This window comes from Pelodiscus sinensis, chromosome 21, assembly GCF_052426305.1.
Source record: "Pelodiscus sinensis isolate ZL-2025 chromosome 21, ASM5242630v1, whole genome shotgun sequence".
Taxonomy (NCBI): Eukaryota; Metazoa; Chordata; order Testudines; family Trionychidae; genus Pelodiscus; species Pelodiscus sinensis.
Genome location: NC_143072.1, coordinates 28,060,106 through 28,082,682, shown reverse-complemented (window position 1 = coordinate 28,082,682; position 22,577 = coordinate 28,060,106). Strand labels below are relative to the sequence as shown.

The 22,577-nt window shown below is 46.2% G+C and overlaps 1 protein-coding gene across 3 annotated transcripts in view; it reads right to left on the bottom strand.

The window, feature by feature from the left end:
• The window catches only part of SLC13A2 (solute carrier family 13 member 2), a 54,164-nt gene that overhangs the window by 17,409 nt on the left and 14,178 nt on the right, over positions 1-22,577 (bottom strand). For 2 of the 3 annotated variants that reach the window (XM_075904457.2, XM_075904459.2), the window contains 5 exons: positions 11,188-11,316; positions 10,744-10,880; positions 4,977-5,203; positions 3,172-3,358; positions 2,811-2,933 (listed from right to left, as the gene is read on the bottom strand). In XM_075904457.2, the coding sequence (XP_075760572.1) occupies positions 2,811-2,933; positions 3,172-3,358; positions 4,977-5,203; positions 10,744-10,880; positions 11,188-11,316 (803 nt within the window). Of the gene's footprint in view, positions 1-2,810; positions 2,934-3,171; positions 3,359-4,976; positions 5,204-10,743; positions 10,881-11,187; positions 11,317-21,724; positions 21,879-22,577 lie in introns of those variants that run through there. The other variant, XM_075904455.2, reaches the window with a different exon arrangement.

Below are 22,577 nucleotides of genomic sequence, written 5' to 3'. Positions count from 1 at the left end.
TATGATTCTATGCTTGGGCTATGGGCTGTGGATGACTCCTATTGGCCTCTGTCTGTGAGCACTGCCCAGCGGGGGAAGGGGGGCACCTTGAGGGCCCCCATGACAGTGACCAAACTGGTCCTACCTTTTAAGGGAAGGGACGGAACAAAGGAAGTGAGTGTTGGGCGCAGGGGCAGTTTTCGGGCTGGAACCATGAAGGAGACAGACTAAGGAGGGGGCTGGGAGTCGAGGGGCACAGATACCCCATCTCAAGGGGTAGGAGGCATCCTGGCCCAGATTCCTGTAGCCATGTCACGTCTACGCTGTGCTGTATCCTGGAGAAGCAATAAACCCTCCTCTATTCTTCTGGCTGGCAGAGTCTGTTCTCGCTGCTACGGGGCTGCAGGATCGGGGGGGAACCCCAACACGCCGTCACATCTTGTCCAGTTTCTGCACATCTTTTCTGAAATGTGGGGCCCAGAACTGGACACAGTACTCCTGTTGAGGCCTAATCAGTGCAGTGTAGAGCGGAAGAATGACTTCTCGTGTCGTGCTCACAATGCTCTTGTTAATGCATCTCAGAGTCATTTTGCTTTTTTTGCAACAGCGTCACACTGTTCACTCATATTCAGCTTGTGGTCCACTATGATCCCTAGATCCCTTTCTGCCGTACTCCTTCCTAGACAGTCGCTTCCCATTCTGTATGGATTGTTCCTTCCTAAGTGGAGCACTTTGCATTTGTCCTTATTAAAATTCACCTTATTTATTTCAGACCATATCTCCAGCTTTTGTCTCTTCATTCTGATCTGAGGTGCTATATATGTAGTCAGTATGGGGATAGTTGAAATTGCTCATTGTCTTGGTGTTTTCTGTTTTTGTAGCCTCCCTAATCTACCTGAACATTTCACAACCATCCTAGCCAGGTGGTCACTAATATGTTCCTTTGGCTATGTGCTTATTATTCAAGCAGGGCATTTTTTCCTTAGAGGTTTTATGTAAGACTGTTGCTATTTGACTCTCTGTTTTCTTCAACATGGAGGGCCACTTCCCCTCAACGGTAGCTTAGTCTGTCATTCCTGCATATTTTGAACTTTGGCATCACTGTCTCCCATTGATTATCATCATTCCACCAAGTCTCTGTGACGCCTGTTATAATATAGCTTTATTTAACACCAGGCATTCAAGTTCACCCATCTTAGCATTTAGACTTCTAGTATTTGTCTACACACACTTGAAAAATCTGTCACTTGTTACTTATCTGCCTTCAAATGATGTAATCGAATGTGACTCTTTTGTTTGACTATGTCTCTGCAGTTCCTACCTGCATGGGTAAATGGATTTCCTGGGGAGTCCCTGGGGAGTGGGTAACCCAGATTCTCCAATGATGCAACCTTCCCCCCTCCCTTCTGGAGCTATGTCTAAAGGAAAAGGTGACGACCAGGCAACTGTCAGATCCTGAGATAGGAGATCAAAGGCCCCAGCAACTTAAAGAAACAGCTAATCTGCTCGGTCTGGATGCTGGTTCTGGAGCTAAAGACTGTTATGAACAGGTAAACACTGGGACAATCCTGCGTGGGGTTTGAAGCAATGACCCCTATACAGGCAGTCCCCGACTTATGTCGGATCCGCACTTATGAACGGGGCTTTCTCGCCCCGGAGCTCACAGGCAGCGGTCAGCCACCTTGACCTCCGGGGCGAGAAAAGCTGCTCCCGGTGCCCCTGGTCTGCTGGGGACCATCTCCAGCAGACCAGGGGCACCGCGAGCAAACCCGCAGCCGTGGCGGGGTCCCCCGCTTCTGAGGCTTTGCTCCCCGCTGCGGCTTTGCTCCCCGTGTCCCTGGTCTGTTGGGGGGAGGGGCGCAGCTAGTGTGCCCCGCCCCCCAGCAGACCAGGCTTTTGTTGTGGACCCTGGGGCAGAGCAGCTGGGGCGCTGCCGGTTGGTCCCGCAGCGCCGCTCTGGGCACTACTGGACCAACCCGGCAGCACCCCAGCCCTCTGCCCCAGGCGTCCTGATTCAGCCGCTGCTGGTCAGTTTCAGCAGCGGCTGAATCAGGACGCCTGGGGCAGAGCAGCTGGGGTGCTGCTGGGTTGGTCCAGTAGCGCCAAGGAGCCGCGCTACTGGAGCAACCCAGCAGCACCCCAGCTGCTCTGCCCCAGGCGTCCCCAAGTCAGCCGTTGCTGAAACTGACCAGCGCTGACTACAGGAAGCCCGAGGCACAGTTGCTCTGCCCCGGGCTTCCTGGAATCAGCGGCTGATCAGTTTCAGCAGCAGCTGACTTGGGGTTCTTAAGTTGAATCTGTATGTAAGTCAGAACTGGCGGTCAGTTTCAGCAGCGGCTGAATCTGGACGCCAGTTCCGACTTACATACAGATTCAACTTAAGAACAAACCTACAGTCCCTATCTTGTACGTAACCCGGGGACTGCCTGTATTGAAGATGGGGGAGGTAAGCTTTTCAGCATGCAAGTACAGTAGTGCCTTTTCTATGCTTTGTAATGCTTTACAAAATAGATCTGCTTGCTTAAAAGGAGCAGAGTGATAACTTGTAACTGGTCAAACCTGGAGAGAGAGAGCAAAGCCCAGGTGCTGACCTTGGTCTGTCTGTCTTGCTAGGGCTACCACAGTCTAGATTTGGGAGCCAAGCAGCCTCAAAATCCCTGGTCAGAAGAGAATTGACAAGGATTCCTACCCATAAGCAGGTGACAGCCGGAGACCTGAGATCCAAGCAGAACATAGAGCAGGAAATGCTGGTGCGGTTACTATGAAATTGCAACAGGATCAATGGCAGAAACATCCATGAACATTTGTTTCAATGTGCTTACAATACTTACTCAAATCCCAAGAACATTATCTGGAGCCAAACCCAGGAGACAATCAGCAACAGGAGCATGGTGGGGAAAGCAAACACGAACCAAGAAGCAAAGTTCACCACATTGTTGTTTTTAGGAAAGAGGCTGGAAGAACAAACAGATGTCACTACTACAGCTGCCTTCATTTCTACACCCAAATCTGTGGCCCAGAGAAGCCAGAGGCTGGGAGGTCAGATCAAAGAGGAGTTTTTCCTGGTTCCCTTACTCAGAATGGTGATTTACTTTCTCATTCTCAGCTTTGGATGCAGCTCAACCCCAGACCAACGTTACTATTAACAGACAGCAATTCTGTGGTTGCAGTCCCAACTCTCTCCATACTCACTCATCCATCTGTCCCTTCATCACCAGGTTGGGAGTAGTACCAGTAAGAGTTGCAATTCCTCCAATACTGGCTGCATAACAAACAGAGAGGCTCATTCCCTTGCAAAATGTCAGGTGCTTCTCCTCTTGCAGCTGCTTCTCAGTTTTAAGTTTCTCCTCTTCCTCCACTGTCAGCACGTATCCATTATCTGGGGGCAGAGGCAGAAAGAGAAGAGTGGCACAAGCTGAGCTGGGCAGGAATGGGGAAGGTTGATGTTGCTGCACAATACAGTATTTCCAGTTTAGGACACAACAGGATATCCCAAAGTGAGGAAAAGCATCTAGACATGGTTGTTTCAGGGCAAACTTTAGGAGTTCCCTTAGCCTCAGTCCCATTTAATGTTTACATTCATACAAAATCCCATGATTGCAAGAAAATTGGAATAACACACAAAGTGTGTGTGTGAGAGAGAGAGAGAACACACCACATGGCTATACACCATGCAGACATTGGTAACTGAAATTGGCAATGTCTGAACTTGGAAGGAGAATGGGAGAAGAAAAACACATTCAGGGACATAGAGAACTGGCAACAGGCAGCTCATCCCACTGATTCAGATTCAAGGACACTTGAGTAGGATCGAGGGTCAGAAAAGAAGCAAAAGGAAGCTTCCTGCTCACAAGTTCATACATTTTAAAGCCAGTCATAGATCTTCCTTCGTGGAACAGGCCAGAGACCTGCAATCTGCATCCACGTACCAAGCCCAATAAGTTGTAGTTGAGGTGCAGGATGGTTTTAGAAGCTTCAGGGGGAGCCGAGTTAGACTGTACAGGATAAACTTTAAAAACAAGAAATAGTCTGGTAGCACTTTATAGATTAACAAAACATGTAGATGTTATCATGCGCTTTCGTGGGTACAGCCCACTTCTTCAGATCACCGGAGTTTCTGTATGTTCCCTTTACGTATATCTGATTTGTATCCATTGATTCTTTCCCTTAGGGACTGTTTAGTTTGTCCAATTTATATAGCAGTGGGGCATTATATATATAGCAATGCCCTCCCCTTCTCCCTTCTCCCCTATTTATTTTGGATCTGGACATCCTAAACTCAAAATTCTGGTCATCTGAAGATGTGGGCTGTGCCCACGAAAGCTCATGACCCCATCTACAAGTTTTGTTAGTCTTTAAAGTGCTACCAGACTATTTCTTGTTTTTTAAGTTTAGTATGGTTTTAGACATACAACCCACTTTATTTTGGGACTCCCAGGGACACAGAATTTGATACCTCTCTGTGAAAGTTGCTTCATTGATTAATGACCCTCACTTAAAAAAGCTTGAAAAACAAGAAATAGTTTTGTAGCACCATAGAGACTAACAAAAAACGTAGCTGGTATCATGAGCTTTTGTGGGCACAGCCCACTTCTTCAGATGTGCCCACAAAAGCTCTCAATGCCATCTACATTTTTGGTAGTCTCTAAGGTGCTGCAAGATTATTCATTGTTTTTTAAGTTTTTCCCGATACAGACTAACACGGCTACCCCAATGAAACTTCCTCACTTAAAATGTGCAATTTATTTCCAATTTCAATTTTTCTGACCAGCTTCCATCCACTGGGGTTTATTATACCTTGCTCTTCTGGATTAGAGTCCTCTCCTATCAGAAATCTTCTCTGAGATACTCTGGAGGCCAGAGACATCTTCCTTCCTTATGAAGTTCAAATTCAGAAACAGGGATGAATGAGGCCAGAAGCACCTAAGGTGGAGACGGAGAAGGTACCTGACCATCCTCCACTATCCTAAAGACGTAAAACACCCACAGCTACTCACCTTGTTTTTGTGTCTCTTGAGAGAGAGCTGATTTATCTGGAACCTCCTGCAGCTCGAAGGCTTTGTTGATGTTCTCAGCCACGTGCTCAGTTGAGTTTTTCTCCTGCTCTGACTTGTGCAGCTGCTCTAGGACAGCCTGGGATATGGGTACCATCATGGCTGTGGTGGCGGTATTGCTGATCCACATAGACAGGAACGCAGTGACAACCATGAATCCCATAATGAGCCTACAATGAAGAGGACTGATGTGAAGCTCACTTCAGAAACCAGAAATATGGCAACACTGTGTTTGACAGCATGCAGTGAAGACCATTCCAGGCTGTGGCTAGAATTCTGCATATGGTAAGTTTTAGCGTGTCCTGTCTGGGGAAATGCTATTAACTAGCTAATGCATCCTGGCCAGGGTGAGCATTTCCAGTGAGGAATCTCCTTGGAAAGAGAGCTTTCTTTGTTAGGAAAAAGCCCCGTGCCTGCTATTAGCAGCTCAGAGCCTTTGGCTTGGAATGCACAGTGAATCCCACACACATCACCATGACAGAGGGGTGTCCAGGCCATGCCTGCGCAAAAGGTCCTTAACAGAAGATGAGATGAAGCTTGCTCAGAAAGTGGAATGATACTATCCTGGGGGAACAGCTCAATGTATAACACTGTTGCCTGGGAGAAAAATTATTTTTGAGCTCAAACAGTGATCAGTTAATGCGTTTAAGCATGAGGATCAATAATCTTTGTAATTTCTCTCACCTTTTATAACTGCAAGGTCTATTCTGATTCATATCAAAGTCTAGTTCTCCTTTGGATAGTACTCCATTATTTTACAGCAATGAAAGATACAAATTGTGCAATGAAATATTTGAGGTTTTATTTATTTCACCCTATTGTCGTGTAATGTCCTCAAATGTTCCCTTGTTCTCATGGGATAGGTCAAAGGAGATTAGATCACACAGCATTCTCTGTGTATTTTATAGACCTCTGTAATTTTGTTTTACAGTTACCATTTCAAAACCAAATGGCCTCTGGTTTTCTAATCTCTCTTTTTATACAGTTGGCTACCACCATCCTACTCCAGGGTCATAATCATTATCACAGTGCTTTTCTATGGTTCTGGTGGTTATGTTCCCTTTCCCACTGTCATTTAGCTACATAATGTTAAATATTTCCTCATAAGTCAGTCCTTCCAGCTAGTATCTGAATTGGAGTATAAGAACAGCCATACCACGTTAGACCAACGGTCCATCCAGCACAGTATCCTGTCTGCCAACAGCGGCCAATACCAGATGCCCCAGAGGGAGGGAACACAACAGGTAATCTTCATGTGATCCCTCCCCTGCCACACACCTTCAGAGAAACAGAGGCTAATGGCACCATTCCTACTCATACTGGCTAATAGCCATTGATGGACCTAACCTCTATGAATCTATCTTGCTCTTTTTTGAACCTTGTTAAAGTCCTAGCCTTCACCACATCCTCTGGCAAGGAGTTCCACAGGTTGACCATGCAATGAGTAAAGAAAAACTTCCTTTTGTTTGTTTTAAACCTGCTGCCTATTAATTTCTTTTGCTGACCTTTAGTTCTTATATTGTGGGAATAAGTAAATAACTTTTCCTTATTCACTTTTTCCACACCAGTCATGATTGTATAGACCTCCATCATATCCCCCCTTAGTCTCCTCTTTTCTAAGCTGAAAAGTCCAAGTCTTTTTAATCTCTCTTTGTATGGGACCCATTCCAAAATCTAATCATTTTTGTTGCCCTTTTCTGAACTTTTTCCAATACCAATATATCTTTTTTGAGATGAGACAATTACATCTGTACGCAGAATTCAAGATGTGGGCGTACCATGGTTTCATATAGAGTCAATAAGATATTTTCTGTCTTATTCTCTATCCCTTTTTAAATAATTCCTATCTTTCTATTTGTTTTTTTTACTGCCGCTGCACACTGAGTGGATGTTTTCAGAGAACTCGCCACAATGACTCCAAGATCTCTCTTGAGTAGTTGTAGCTAACCTAGTCTCCATCATGTTGCACATATGCATTACTTTACATTTACTTCCAATGTGCATTACTTTACATTTATCAACATTAAATTTCATTTGCCATTTTGTTGCTCAATCACTTAGTTTGGTGAGATCTTTTTGAAGCTCTTCACAGTCTGCTTTGGTCTTACCAGTCTTGAGCAGTTTGGTATAATCTGTAAATGTTGCCACCTTGCTGTTTCCCCCTTTCTCTAGATCATTTATAAATAAGTTGAATAGGATGGGTCCCAGGACAGATCCTTGGGGAACCTCACTAGTTATCTTTCTCCATCCTAAAAACTTACCATTTATTCCTACCCTTTGTTTCCTGTCTTATAACCAGTTATCAATCCATGAAAGGACCTTCCCTCTTATTCCATGACAACTTACTTTACTTAAGAGACTTTGGTGAGGGACCTTATCAAAGGCTTTATGGAAAACTAAGTACACTATATCCACTGGCTCCCCCTTGCCCATATATTTGTTGACCCCCTCAAAGAACTCTAGCAGGTTAGTAAGACATGATTTCCCTTTACAGAAACCATCTTGACTTCCCCCAACAAATTATGTTCTTCTATATGTTTGACAATTTCATTCTTTACTATAATTTCAACTAATTTGCCCGGTACTGATGTTAGACTTAGCAATCTGTAATCGCCAGGATCACCTCTAGAATCCTTTTTAAATATTGGCATCACGTTAGCTATCTTCCAGTCATTAGGTACGGAAGCCGATTTAAAGGATAGGTTACAAACCACAGTTAATAGTTCTGCAATGTCCCATTTGAGTTCTTTCTGAACTCTTGGGTGAAAGCCATCTGGTCCTGGTGACTTGTTACTGTTAAGTTTATCAATTTGTTTCAAAACCTCCTCTAATGACACCTCAATCTGGGACAATTCCTCAGATTTGTCACCTAAAAAGAATGGTTCAGGTTTGGGGATCTCCCCAGTATCCTCAGCTATGAAGACTGAAGCAAACAATTCATTTAGCTCCTCTGCAATTACTTTATCATCTTTGAGTGCTCCTTTAGCATCTCAATCATCCAAGGGCCCCACTGGTTGTTTAGCTGGCTATCTGCTTTTGATGTACAGGCAGTCCCCGGGTTACGTACTAGATAGGGACTGTAGGTTTGTTCTTAAGTTGAATTTGTATGTAAGTCGGAACTGGTACATATTGTAGGGGAAACTCTAGCCAAACATTTCTCCAGAGCTCAGTTTTATTCTCCCACACCTCACTTCCCTCAGTCCTTTATTCTCAAGCTGAGGTGTCTGCTGAGAGAAGCCGCTCCGCATCTCCCTGGTCTGCTGGGGGGAGCGCTAGCTTCGCATCTCCCTGGTTTGCTGGGGGGAAGCAGCTAGTGCGGAGTTGCCTCACCCCGTTTATAAGTAAGTCAGATCCATGTAACCGATATAAGTCAGGGTATGTCTACACTACCCCGCTAGTTCGAACTAGCAGGGTAATGTATGCATACCGCACTTGCTAATGAAGCCCGGGATTTGAATTTCCCGGGCTTCATTAGCATAAGCGGGGAGCCGCCATTTTTAAATCCCCGCTGCTTCGAACCCCGTGTAGCGTGGCTACACGGGGCTCGAACTAGGTAGTTCGGACTAGGGTGCCTATTCCGAACTACCGGTACACCTCGTTTCACGAGGAGTAACGGTAGTTCGGAATAGGACCCTAGTCCGAACTACCTAGTTCGAGCCCCGTGTAGCCGCGCTACACGGGGTTCGAAGCAGCGGGGATTTAAAAATGGCGGCTCCCCGCTTATGCTAATGAAGCCCGGGAAATTCAAATCCCGGGCTTCATTAGCAAGTGCGGTATGCATACATTACCCCGCTAGTTCGAACTAGCGGGGTAGTGTAGACATACCCTCAGATCCATGTAACCTGGGGACTGCCTGTACTTAAAAAACTTAAAAAACATTTTGCTATTATGTTCTGACTTTTTGGCTAGCTGTTCTTCAGACTCCTTTTTGGCTTTTCTCATTATATTTTTACACTTAATTTGATAAAGTTTATGCTCCTTTCTATTTTTCTTAGCAGGATTTTGACTTCCACTTTTTAAAAGATGTCTTTTTATCTCTCACTGCTTCTTTTACGTGGTTGTTAAACCACGATGGCATTTTTTTGGTTCTCTTACTGTGTTTTTTAATTTGGGATATACATTTAAGTTGGGCCTCTATTATGGTGTCTTTGAAAAGTTTCCATGCAGCTTGCAGAGATTTTACTTTTATCGCTGTACCTTTTAATTTCTGTTTAACTATCTTCCTCATTTTTGTTTAGTTCCGATTTCTGAAATTAAATGCTAGAGTGTTGGGCTGCTGAGGTGTTTTTCCCACCACAGAAATGTTAAATTTTATTACATTATGGTCACTATTTCCAAGCGGTACAGTTATATTTACCTCTTGAACCAAATCCTGCATACCACTTAGGACTAAATCAAGAATTGCCTCTCCCCTTGTGAGTTCTAGAACCAGCTGCTCCAAGAAGCAATCATTTAAGGTATCAAGAAATTTTATCTCTGCATCCCATCCTGAGATGACTTGTACCCAGTCAGTATGGGGACAGTTGAAACCCCCCACTATTATTGAGTTTTTTATTTCGATAGCCTCTCTAATCTCCTTTAACATTTCATAGTCACGATCACTATCCTGGTCAGGTGGTCAATAATATATCCCTACTGCTGTATTATTATTTGAGCGTGGAATTACTATCCATAGAGATTCTGTGGAACATTTAGGCTCATTTAAGATTTTTACTTCATTTGATTCTACATTTTCTTTCATGTATAGTGACACTCCTCCACCAGCATGACCTGTTCTATGCTTCCGATATATTTTGTACCCTGGTATGACTGTGTCCCATTGATTGTCCTCATTCCACCATGTTTCCGTGATGCCTATTATATCCAGTGCTTTTTTTGTGACAGTATGGCCCAGAATGGCGTACCGTCACCTATTTTCCCAGCACACAGAAAAGGAAAAGCATTTCCCCCGTGCGTACTGGCACTTGTTTTCCTGGGGCGGTTCGGCTCCTGACAGAAGCCTGTTCAGGGCATGCAGTGATTTTTTTTCCAGCTCCCAGCGCCACATTTCAGCCCCCAACAATTTTTTTTGTTTGTTTGTTTGTTTTTTTTGTTCAACAACTTTTCCCTTGAGTACTGGCACCTTTTTTTTTTTTTTTTTTTTTTTTTTAAAAAGCACTGATTATATCAATATCCTCTTTTAAAACTAGGAACTCTACTTTATCCATTTTATTATTTAGACTTCTAGCATTTGTGTAGAAGCACTTTAAAAATATATATTTGTCTGCCATTTCCTGATGTGTTAGTCTTTTTCATTTGATTGTGTCCCATCTGATCTGACACATACTTCCATCCTCTCCTCCTGACTAGAACATAGAGCATCTCTATTAATAGACACTCCTCTAAGAGATGTCTCTGTCCGATCCATGTGCTATCGGCTTCCCCCACAAAGGGGGAAAGCAGGAGAACTGGTTGCAGTACATGTCGGAAAGCACAGAGTTCATTACACAGGGAACTCCCAAGCCTCCACCAGCATTCTGGATGAAATGAGATGAGAATCAAATGCAAAGAAAGGGACCAAATCAAGCTCTTAAAGATCATTGTCACATGTACTTTGCTGCTTTCTTGAATCAGGAATAAGAAGATTTCCAAACTCCTTCCCTGGATGGAAACTGATCTTCTCATTGTCACTTCCTCCCCCCACACACACTTATATGAAGTTCTCACTCACAGTGCTGGTCGGACCCCAATGACTAACAGGACCCGCAGGGCGATGCGCTTGTGTAGGTTCCAGTGCTCCACAGCAATAGCCACCATCAGTCCTCCAATGAAGAGCATGTTTGTGTCCTTCAGATACTCCATACACACCTGTTCGAGAAAACGGGAGAGAAAACGGTCAGAGAGAGGAGGGGCCAGATAAAGCAGAGCGAGAACAGTTGCTGAAGGAGGGTCAGAGACACTGTTCTGCAGACTACATGCTTCCCAGTGCTAAGCATTTCCCTTTGTTTTCGCTCCAGGAGCTGTGCCCCTCATTCATTCTTTGGAGTCTTCCCTCTGGGTGACTCAAGTGCAAGGATGTTGGAACCACGCCTGGCCTGCTGGCTGACCAGATGGGAGATCCCAGACACAGTGAGCAGAGACTGATGGACACACATGAAAGAGCCGGATCTCTTACTTGGGTTGAATCCATTATGTTCATCAGCGGGAACAGCAGGACAGGAAATAAGGCAGTAACAGCCAGTGGCAGGACTTCCATACACCAGAACAGCGCCATCAGGATTATCACATAGCCACACTGGGCCTCCTGAAAGGTAGCACACACAGTTAGAGAACGGCGCACTGGCACACAAGCTTATTCAGATTCTCTCACTAGGCATGCAGTCAGAGGCCTGTTTCTAGCCTCTTTTTCCCAAGGTAGAAAAGAGAAGGGAAGGGATCCCAGGTATCTGCATCCTATAGTGGGAAAAAGGGCAAAGCAGTCAATGATCTTGTCAGAGAGCTGGGATAGAAATAAGGGGGCAGTGCATTAGGTGACCTTGTGGAAGAGCCTTTATAGGGAGAGGTAAAACTTACCCAGAAAAGTAAATCAAGCCGTGACTTTGAACCCTGCCCAGATAAGAGGCTGGCAGTTCTGAACATATTCCTTGATTTTGCTGACAGTATCAACTTCTCCCTGATTTACTTATGTCTTAGACTAATTGAGCAACTGAGTCAGTCACTCAACTGAGGGAGTCCACTTTGCTTTACTCCCTGCATGCCCAGATGAACTTTGACTGGCTTCCTCAATTAGACATTTACTTTTCATTTGATTTTTCACAACTAGCAACAGCCTTTACACAAGTTAATTTGCAAATTATCGTCACCACTCAACTTCAGGTCCTCCTCACTGGAATTTAACTGTTGTTTGTTTATTATCCCAAACGCTTTTTCCTTGCCCGCAGTGAAATGATCCCAATGTTTGTACCCTATTTTTCTTCAAGGGACTTTGGCTTCTGCTGTGCTTCTAAATTAAATGTGTACACTTCAGTACAGGAGCTTAGGGTCATCTGAATTAGCATGTTCCACAGGCGTTTTTTTCCTCAGAATACAGGCAGTCCCCAGGTTACATGGATCCGACTTACATTGGATCCCTACTTACAAACGGGGTGAGGCAACCCCGCACTAGCTGCTTCCCCCCAGCAGACCAGGGAGACGTGAAGCTAGCGCCCCCCTTCCTCCCCCCCGCAGCAGACCAGGGAGACGCGGAGCGGCTTTTCTCAGCAGACACCTCAGCTTGAGAATAAAGGACTGAGGGAAGTGAGGTGTGGGAGAATAAAACTGAGCTCTGGAGAAATGTTTGGTTTGAGTTTCCCCTACAATATGTACCAGTTCCGACTTACATACAAATTCAACTTAAGAACAAACCTACAGTCCCTATCTTGTACGTAACCCGGGGACTGCCTGTACTGGAGAGACTAAGGGTGTATGGGCTGTAAGGTGCCCTCACCAGCCAAGGTTCTGACTTACCACTGCATTACTCCAGTGTTTATGGCTACAGGCCTCCATCTATTTCAGTGTGGTTACTTAGGTGGTAACACAATAGTGACTCAGGCCTGCCCAAGGGAAGGAATTCATCCTTCTACTAGAGACATGGCCACCAACCAGTTGATCGCAGTGTCTCCATAGGTCAATCTTCACTTCCCTCCGAACTGCGCTTGTGCGGCTGCTCACAATAAATTTTAGATCTGCCCTCCTCATGTGCAGGGCAGCACCCATAGAACAGAAGGTGAAGACGGAAAGGTGAAAGTTACACCCCTTCTAGGTCAAAGCAGGATATCACATTAGATGGTCTAGTGAGGCTCCAGGCATCAGGTTCAGGTTCAGGTTCAGCTCAGTGGCTGTGTTTCTGAGTGATGCTGATTATTTGTCTTTTTATCTTTGTCAATTTCTCCTTCCTTTGGCTTTCACCAAACCCTTTATAACTATCTGTTTGACTCTTGTACACACAGTTTATCTCAGGGCCCCAGCCCTGGAGCAAGTTAATTATTAAAGAAAGTAGGCCGGTTAATTGTGAGGGATCTGACATCTCAATGTGGCATATGTTCTGCCTCTTCTCCTCCTCCCCTTGTTTTTTTTCCTTTCAGTGTAAAGTCTCAGCTTGACAGTCTTGTATGCGGAAGCCACACTGCTGGGCCAATGTAAGCCTCCCTCATGTGGCCCAGCAGCGTGCCCAAGCTTAACCTATAAGGGCCACATTAAACCTCTAGGGTCAGTAATGTTCCATCTCTTTCTGTGGCCTAGGTCTTAGCCATGGATGTCTGTTGGTGTCTTGTGAAACTGAACTGAGACCCACCAAGTCTTCCCACAGAGAAACCAGAGACCTGACAAAATGATAACTTGCAGGCACTACCAGATATGGTGCGGTTTGAACCAGTGACGTAGTACCGAAAAGTTCTGGATCTCACTCCCCAGCTACATAAGCAGTTGTCTGAGTTAAATCCAATTTAATTTAGTCCCATAACTATCTTCTTGCTACTTTATGCTGTTAGAAAAATGTAGTCCTGTATCTGCCTGTTTGCTTTGCAGTATACTTGTAAGTTTTTGTGTCTGACACTGTCCCAGTATGGGGGTCCCCCAGACTGTGCAGAACACTTCTCTGTCTGTATTCATACTGTGCCTAACACAATGGGGCCCAGAACCCAGCTGCAGCCACTAGGTGCTACTGCAAGGCAAATAACTCTCAGAAATGTTGACATGCAAATGACAAAGAAATCAGACCTACAGGCAGAGTCGGCCCAAGCTATGGGGTGACCGGGCTACTGCCCGGGGCGCCCCATTGTAGGGGGCACAGCGCAGGGCTGCCGCGCATGCGCCGAGCGCCTAGAGGGGGGGAGCCGCGCATGCGCCAGGCGCCCAGGGCAGGGTTGCGCATGCGTCGGGCGCCCAGGGGCGGGGCCGTGCCACACATGCGCTGCACTCCTGGGGGTGGCGCCAAGCTCACGGGGCCCAGGGCACACGAATGGCTCAGGCCAGCCCTGCCTACAGGACACTTTCTGACAAATCCTTTCCTCAGTTAGTTGAGTTGTCAATAGCTATGACTGTGATGCTAATAAGAAAAAGAATGAAAAAGCCACAATTCTGTACAAACGAGAAGACTACCCAGCATTGCCCAGGGCCAGCCCAGGACCGGGGGCGGAGGGGGTGGGCCTCAGGCTGACTATCCCCAGGCCCGGCCTGAGGCAGGGTGAGATTGAAGTGGGGGGGGGGGGGGTGTTGAAGACCTGCTGGCACTTTCTGGGCCGGGGACCGGACGTACGTAGACCAGCCCCCGCAGTGTCCCTGACCCAGCTCAGGGAGCAGGGGTGGGAGGTCACACAGGCCAGCCCTGATGGTGCTCCCTGACCCAGTTCAGGGAGCAGGGGCGGGAGGTCACACAGGCCAGCCCTGATGGTGCTCCCTGACCCAGCTCAGGGAGCAGGGGCGGGAGGTCACACAGGCCAGCCCTGATGGTGCTCCCTGGGCCAGCTCCCATTGTGGCCACGCTGGGCAATCCAGTGATGTTGGTGCAGGGAAACTGCCTGTGGATTCTGCGGGGTATGGAGGGGTGCAGCTGCGCTGCCCGGGGGGCCATGGCAATGGGGTCAGCAGGGCCATTCCCCAGTCGGGTGCTGGGGCCGAGGACCAGAGGGAAGGGTTTGGGACAGGGGCCACTTATCTTGGCCAGCAAAATGGCAAGCCCCATCCCCAGCAGGCTACTCCCTTCCTGGTGCGGCTGCCCCCAGTGGTCACTGTATTGGATAGCTGTCCTGTATGCTCACTGCCCGTGGTGGTGACTGTGCAGTATTGCATCCTTCTGATCAGCTCCCTCCCTTTCCATGTTATGGAAAACAATCAAATTCCAGGCACATCCTGTTTGCCTACCACACCCAACCCCTGACCTTGCTTTAAGTTAGGGTAAGTGGAAGCTACATCCCAAATTTAGTGGCCCTAGCTGTTATAGTTTAAGAGGAATTCATGGACAAATAGACTCACAGATGGACTCACAGACAGATGCTTCTAAAACAGTGGTCCCCAACCTTTTGGGGCTGCCGGGCACCTGGGGGCGAGGCCGCTCACACGCTGCGCATACGGGGGCAGGGCCAAGGCCAGGGCCAGCAAGGGCACACCCGGGGGCGGGGCCAAGGCCAGGGCTAGCAAGGGCACACGCAGCGCACCCGGGGGCGGGGCCAGGGCCAGGGCTGGCAAGGGCACGCGCGGTGCACCCGGGGGCGGGGCCAGGGCCAGGGCCGGCAAGGGCACGCGCGGCGCACCCGAGACCGGGGCCGGCCATGCGCCCGAGGCTGGCACCTGCCACACGCCCGGGGGCGGGGCCAGCCCAGATTGCTCCGCGGGCGCACGTAAAGGGCCCGGCGGGCGCCATGGCACCTGCGGGCACCAGGTTGGGGACCATTGTTCTAAAAGATAGATAGAGAGATAGATAGATAGATAGATAGATAGATAGATAGAGGGGTTATCTATCTATTTATCCCCAACACACACACCCAATCTATCTATCCCCACATAGACAAATAGATAGATAGATGGGGTGGGTGAGGATAGATAGATAGATAGCTAATAACTTATGGTCTGTATTGGATATAAGGAAGAGGTCACTGGCTGTGGAAAGCGATTGCTGATGAATAGGGAGAGGAGTGGTACTGACAGAATTAGATTTAAGGATGTGTCCTTATCCTGACCTTTGAATTTCTATGCTTACAATCATATATTTTATTTTTATAATTGCTTCAAATAATGTTATTGTCATGTAATGGTGTTAAATTATAACCAGGCAGTATAAAAGCTGTTTTGTCTGTGAATTTCTTTAGCTTTCTAAAGTTTAAATGTTTTGTATAACCAAGATAGATCTACATCTGAACCCTTTGTGGTGAAGAGTGGAGTCAAACAGGGATGTGTCCTTGCTCCTACCCTCTTTGGTATATTTTTCTCAGTCCTATTAAATTGTGCATTTCTAAACTCACACAGTGATGTATTTCTCCACAGAAGGTGAGATGGTTCTCTTTACAACCTAACACGACTCAAGGCTAAAACTAAGGTCAAGAAAGTCCTCATTAGAGAACTCCTATTCGCAGATGATGCAGCGCTTGTCACACATAATGAAGACACGCTACAGGCACTGATGGATTCTCTGTCCAGAGTTAGTAAACTGTTAGTAAACTCTCTCGATATAAGCGTGAAGAAAACTGTTGTGTTCGCTCAAGGTGTATCTCAACCACCCAAGGTCATTCTGAGTGACAGGCCATTAGAGGTGGTTCAACAATTCTGTTACCTTGGGTCTATTGTCACTACAAATCTCTCCATGGACGAAGAACTGAACATCAGAATTGGGAAGGGAGCCATAACATTTAGCAGACTTATGAAACAAGCATGGAACAATCCCAAACTGACATTGAAAACAAAGATACTGACATACCAAGCGTGTGTATTAAGGGTCTTGCGTAATGGATCTGAGACCTGGACTACCTACTCACGCCAAGAGAAAAAACTGAGCAGTTTCCACCTTCGCTGTCTTCACAGAATCATGAATATTAAGTGGCAAGATAAAGTTTCAAATGCTGATGGCCTATCAAGAGTGGCATACCCAGTCTCACAGCGATCCTTAACAACAGAAGACTCCGGTGGCTTGGCAATGTGAGGAGAATGAGTGATAAACGCTTTCCCAAAGAAATCCACTTTGGTGAACTAACAAGTGGAGCAAGGGCAAGAGGAAGGCCAAAGTTAAGATTCAAGGATATATGTAAAAACACTATGAAAAGGTTTGTCAATCCAAGCTCTTGGGAATCTACATCAACAGATCGCAACACCTGGTGACAATTATTAAAACAGGGCACATCATTTTTTTATAGGACCTGTGCAAGTCATTCAAAAGAACTCCACCTCAGAAGGAAAAATTCTCAGACTCATGAAAATGGAAGTAGACTGGCATGTAGCTATTGTAATCGACTGTGCAAATCCAATATTGGACGCATAAGCCATGAAAGAAGTTGCAGATCCAGGCACAACTCATAGATTGTCACTGCCGCTGCTTCCCACAGTCTCTCGAGACGAATGGGCCATATATATATAAAACCAAGATGGGTGGCACCACCTGTTTTTAAGATTAGGCTCCACGTGCCATTATAAGACCCTGTTTTCCTTTGCTCTGAATTTTGCCAAGCTTTAACCATTTGGCTGAAATTTTGCAGGCCAAGTGTCTGCATCACACTGAATGTTTATGGAAAATTTCAGTCAAAATGAGTCAGCAATTCTAAGAACAAGACTAAGGCTACATCTATACTGCAGCCTTCTTCCGCAAAAGCTTATGCAAATGAAGCATGGCAATATTCTACTCCGCACTTCATTTGCATAAGCTTTGCGGAAGAAGGCTGCAGCACAGACGTTGCCTAGGAGAAAATACATTGTTTTGTCCATGTTAAGAAATTCTTGAAACCATTTTTTGAACAGCTCTCGTGTTGTCCTGTTTGGGAGCAGGAACTTGACCCATGGAAGGATTGGCATTTGTCACAGGGGTGTGCCTTTTGCTGTCCCTTAAAACCAAACTTGGCCCAGTTATACACCTTTGAAAAGTTACAGTTTTCACATGCTCAGTAGAGATTCCTTTGATTTTTAGCCACTAAAATCTCTGAAGATCGCTCCCTGGAGTTTCTCCCAGTTCTGAACAGAACATGAAAACCCCGTCCCACCAGTGCGTAAAACAGCCCAGGGCTAGAGGTGCTCCAGGCTGGGCACTGAAACTGAGCGTGGGAACCTCTCTCTTTTCTTTTGTGATCTGTTCTCAGCGATGCCCCCTGCTGACACCGCTGAAACACGGAGGCGGAAACTGTCTGATTTGAATGTAGGAGAACAAAAGCCAGAAGTGGGGGAGGAAAGGAATAGATGGGGACAAAGAGTCTAGAAGGACTGGTCGGGGGGGGGGGGGCAGGGAGCGGTGGGAAGAGAGAAACTGGGAGTAGCTGGGAAAAGAGCCTGGGACAGGCTAGGGCAGTGTTTCCTAAATGGTGTTCCATGGAACCCCGGCGTTCCATGAGAAAATTCCATTACAATAACATTTTATGATTTAAAAAAAAATGTGTACACAGTAAATGTGGTTTTTGCTTTTAAATATGTGCAATTCAACGAAATATTGATCTCATGACCTTGTTTAGCATTCGTTATTGTTATCCGTATTTATTGGTGGTCTACTTTTTCAGCTCCATATATAAGACTGTTATTAGGGGTTCCGCAAAATTATTTTGTGTTTAAAAGAGTTCTGTGGCCAAATACAATTGGGAAACACTGGCCTAGGGTGAGACTGAACCTAGAAACTGAGGGAGAGGTTGGAACTGGGAGATGGGGAGAAGGAAGCTGGGTTAGCTGGGCAAGGTGACTGGGGCTAGGGAACCACTGGCTGGGAAAACGACACTGGGCCCAGGAGAGGAGATGGGGAGATTGAGACTGGCTGAGCAAGGAGATTGGGACTACTGTGGGGAGAAGCAGGGGCACAGGAGACACATCTGACATGGAGCTAGAGTGGGGGGGGCAGGCCCAGGAGCCAGTGGTGGGGTTGGGGGAGACTGAGAGTGGATGAAGAGCCTGGGGATGGAGACAAGTCTGGGAGCCAGTAGTGGATGAGGGAAGAGACGTATGAGGCTGAGATTGGCCAGGCAAGAAACTGGGACCTTGTGTGGGGAGGGGGAGAGACGGGCTGAGCAATCCCAGAGGGGGAACAAGACTGGCTGGGCAAGGTGACCAGAACTGGGGGGAGAAGCATGGGACTGGGCCAAGGAACTCGGGTTGGTGGGGGTGGGGAAGAGACTAAACAGGAACAGATTGCAGGAGTTGAGGCAGAAGGGTTGGTGCCCATTAGAGAACACCACTCCAGAGCCTAGAATGGAACCCAAAATTCCTAAGTCCCATCATCCCTCGCCTGTCAGCAAACAGCTGTGAATCTCCTTGGCAGAGTGTGTGTGCCATCCCTAGCTCTGTTTGTCTGCAGCGAGGATACCAACCTACTACTGCTATCAGTTACTTTGCCCCACTTACAGAGATCTGTACCATGGATTGGTTCCAACCTTGCTGATAACTCATGCTGGTACAAATTTGATGCAACACAGTGGAATTTAGGGGTTTTTTTCAGTTAGCTTTTTTAAAAACCCTGGATATTATACAAAAAATTGAATTGATGTTAAGTTTACAAAGTCAAGCACTCAGTAGTTAGGAAATTATCATATTCAACCTTAATCCAGCCCCCTTGGGCGTAAGCATTATGATGAAGCCTGATTATATGATCACATACTATTTTTCCACTGCATCACAAACTCGCTTTGTATATAGGGTGGATTGTGCTCTGGAGTTGGATCATAGCTGTGTTGGAGGAGTAGGTTTGTACAACCCTGCCTCTTTTGTTGCATAAGTGGGAAGGTGTGTAATGAATGAAACAAGGGATTGCCAGAAGAAAAAGGGTTATTTGATGGGTAGGCAGTTAAATGCAACCCTATAGAACTGGATTCTATCTCGGTCTCTGCCACAGTATTCCAGTGCAATGCTGGACAAGTCACCGGAACCAAACTTTTTACAGGAGGTCACTAAGTCTTTCTCATTTTCTCGGTGCCCAATCTGATATCCTGGGGCCTCATTTGCAGCAATACTGAGGACACACAGTGGCAACTGAAGTCAATAGGAGCTGTGCTTTAAAGTCAATATAATTCTAAGAATTCATAAAAATGTCAGCTTCTTGATGTCTGAAATTGGGCACACAAAATTAGTGGAAACTTTTGATCTTAATCTGTGTGCCTCAGCTCTCTGTCTGTAAAATGGGGATAATACCATCTCTCGCCTCAAAAGGGTGCTCTGACCAGGGGGCCCTAGGCAAGGTGTGGGGGACAAGCTCTGTGCCCCTGCAAGGGGGAGGGGGCCTCAGTGGAAGGGGCAGGGGGGAGGCAGACAGCCCTCCACACCATCCAGATGGCAGCGCTGGACCCTCCCCCTAGTCCTTGGAGCTGCTCAATGCAGGCAGTGCAGCACTTTAAAGGGGCCTGGAGCTCTGGCTGCCTTAGAAAAGCTCATGAGGAAATTAATAATTCTGTCTCCAATGTAGCATTTGAATAATGGATAGCAAATAAGGCTGGGGCAAACACTGTACAGTGAGTATAAAACCACATTTGGAGCAGCTGCCCTTTAACAGTGATGTGCACTGAATGAGTCATGCGGGCCTGTGGAAAACAGCATGCACTCATGTAGTGAGACCACAGCGCAATGCATGTACACAGGCAACCGTCGTCCTGGTCATTTCCTAGCTAGTGACTGCTCGACTTCATAACCTTTATAATCAGAGACTCTGAAATATCCGGCTGGAAGCGAACTTGAGACACCAAGTCCAGGCAAGACCAAGTAAACGGAGACCATCCCTGCCCTGTGTTGTCCAACCTGTTCTGAAAACCCTCCAGGGATGAGGGTTCCTCGGCCTCTCTTGGAAGCCAGCTCAGAAGTTCCACTCCCCCAAGAGTTAGTTTTTTCTAACACCTCACCTGACTCTTCCTTGCTGCAGATTAAGCTGATTACTTCTTGTTCTACCTTCAGTGGACCAAGAGAACGAGCAATCACTGTTATCTTTATTATAAATCTTCACGTATTTGAAGACCGTGATCCCTGACTGTGAGGTCATCCCTCAGTCTTCTCTTCTCACAACTAAGTCTGCCTTGTATTTCTAACCTTTCCAAATTGATTGGGTTTTCTAACCGTTTTATCAGACCACTCCAGCTGATACAGCCTAGAATATTCACCTTTTTTGTAACTCTATCCAATTGCTGATTTGTTTTCAGCTTCTGATCCACTATAACCCCAGATTGTTTTCAGCAGACTACCCCTTAGCTAGTTATTCCCCACTTTGAAGTTGTGCATGTGATTCCTAAGTGAATTACTCTGCACTTGTGATTATTGAACTTTATCTGGTGGAATTCAGAACAATTCTCCGTTGTGTTCTTTAATCGGTTTTCACATAGTGTGTAACTATGTGGAAAGGATGCTGGTGCTTATATTTTTCTGCTAGAGATACTACATTATGCTGTATTATAGGAGTGGCTGAAACACAAGACAAAAGAGTATCCAAATCAAATATTGCCAACAGAATTTGCAGCCTCCCAGAATCAGTGTGGCTCAGAGTTTACATACTGTGTAAAGTGAAACACACTTTATCTTTGTTCCATAGCCCAGAAATGCCTCTTCCTCCTGTTCTCATAAACAATCCTGACAGTGGTTCTTCTGTCTCAAGACAATACTTGAAAGTAGCAGGAAGGGAATTTTTTGAGAGAATCAGGAGTGAAGTTAAAATGGATCAATAAACCTCAATTCAGGAGGTATTTAAGCATAGGCTTAAGGGTGGGCACAGTGAGGGTGTGGACTTTTAAGCACCTCCAAAAATGCTTTGCTGAATCAGGGCCAGCATGTAAAGCCATTTACATTTTTATGTAAATCAGTGACACATTTCTAAGGTTGACTTACAAGTCTGCCCCTCCAATGAGCCCCTCATTGCTGTATAGTTTAGGTGCCCCCTTAGTGGCATAAGGAGAGTAACTGTCCCGCTCAGAAGCAATGCAAATGAATCAGGGGAGGAACCCGGCATTCTGGCTTGGTTTTGTAAGTTAAAAGAGTGAGTGCTTCCCAATCACTGACTCCCATTGGGTGGTAAGAATTCTTACCTTGGTAGGGACCAGCAGCGGGAGAGGAAGGAGCAGGAGAGGTACTAGCACAGCAATCAGATAATTCCTGTGGGCCAAAATCACTCTCCACACAGCAGGCATGCTGCTGGATCTAGCTCAGTGCTGAAAGGTGCATAGGTCTGTTTATGGGGACTATATAAAGGCTCGAAACATTAAACATTGACCTTGGCAGGTTGGCTGTTGTTTTTAGATCCGCGATCAGAGTGAAAGAGAAAAGAGGTGGCAAAGAAGGAAGGACAGATCAGGAACTTTCCAAGGGAAATCTTTCTGATGCAAGCTGATAAATTCAGCAGCAAATTAACTCCTTGTGGCCTAGCCAGTCCCACATTGATACAAAGGGACATATTCAAATATCCAGGCACAAAGCATAGGTGCCCACTGTTCTGCTTGCAGCCAATCTGAATTGACAAAGACAGCTAACATTCTGAGCTTCCGTAATAAAATGTCAGGGTATGTCTACATTACAGAGTTGTTCAGAAAAAAATTGAGTTACGTCCACACTGCAATTGCATTCTTTCGAAAGAAAATCAAAACAACTGAGGGGTTTTTCCAACATTGGTAATCCTCATTCTACAAGGAAGAAGCCTTTTTGCGAAAGAGCTCTTTCAGAAAAAGGCGTGTGTGGATGGGGAAGAGGGAGTTCTTTTGAAAGAAGAGGAAAGAGAAAAAAGCACAGGTGCCTTGGCGGCCACTCTGTCCATAGTAATCACAGCTGAAATGTGAGAGAGCATCTATTCAGTGTGGACACTATCTTTCGTAAAAGCAAATGGCTTTTGCTATGTGCTTTTGCAGTGTGGATGCTCTCAGGCCAGTTAGGGGACCACAGGCTAGC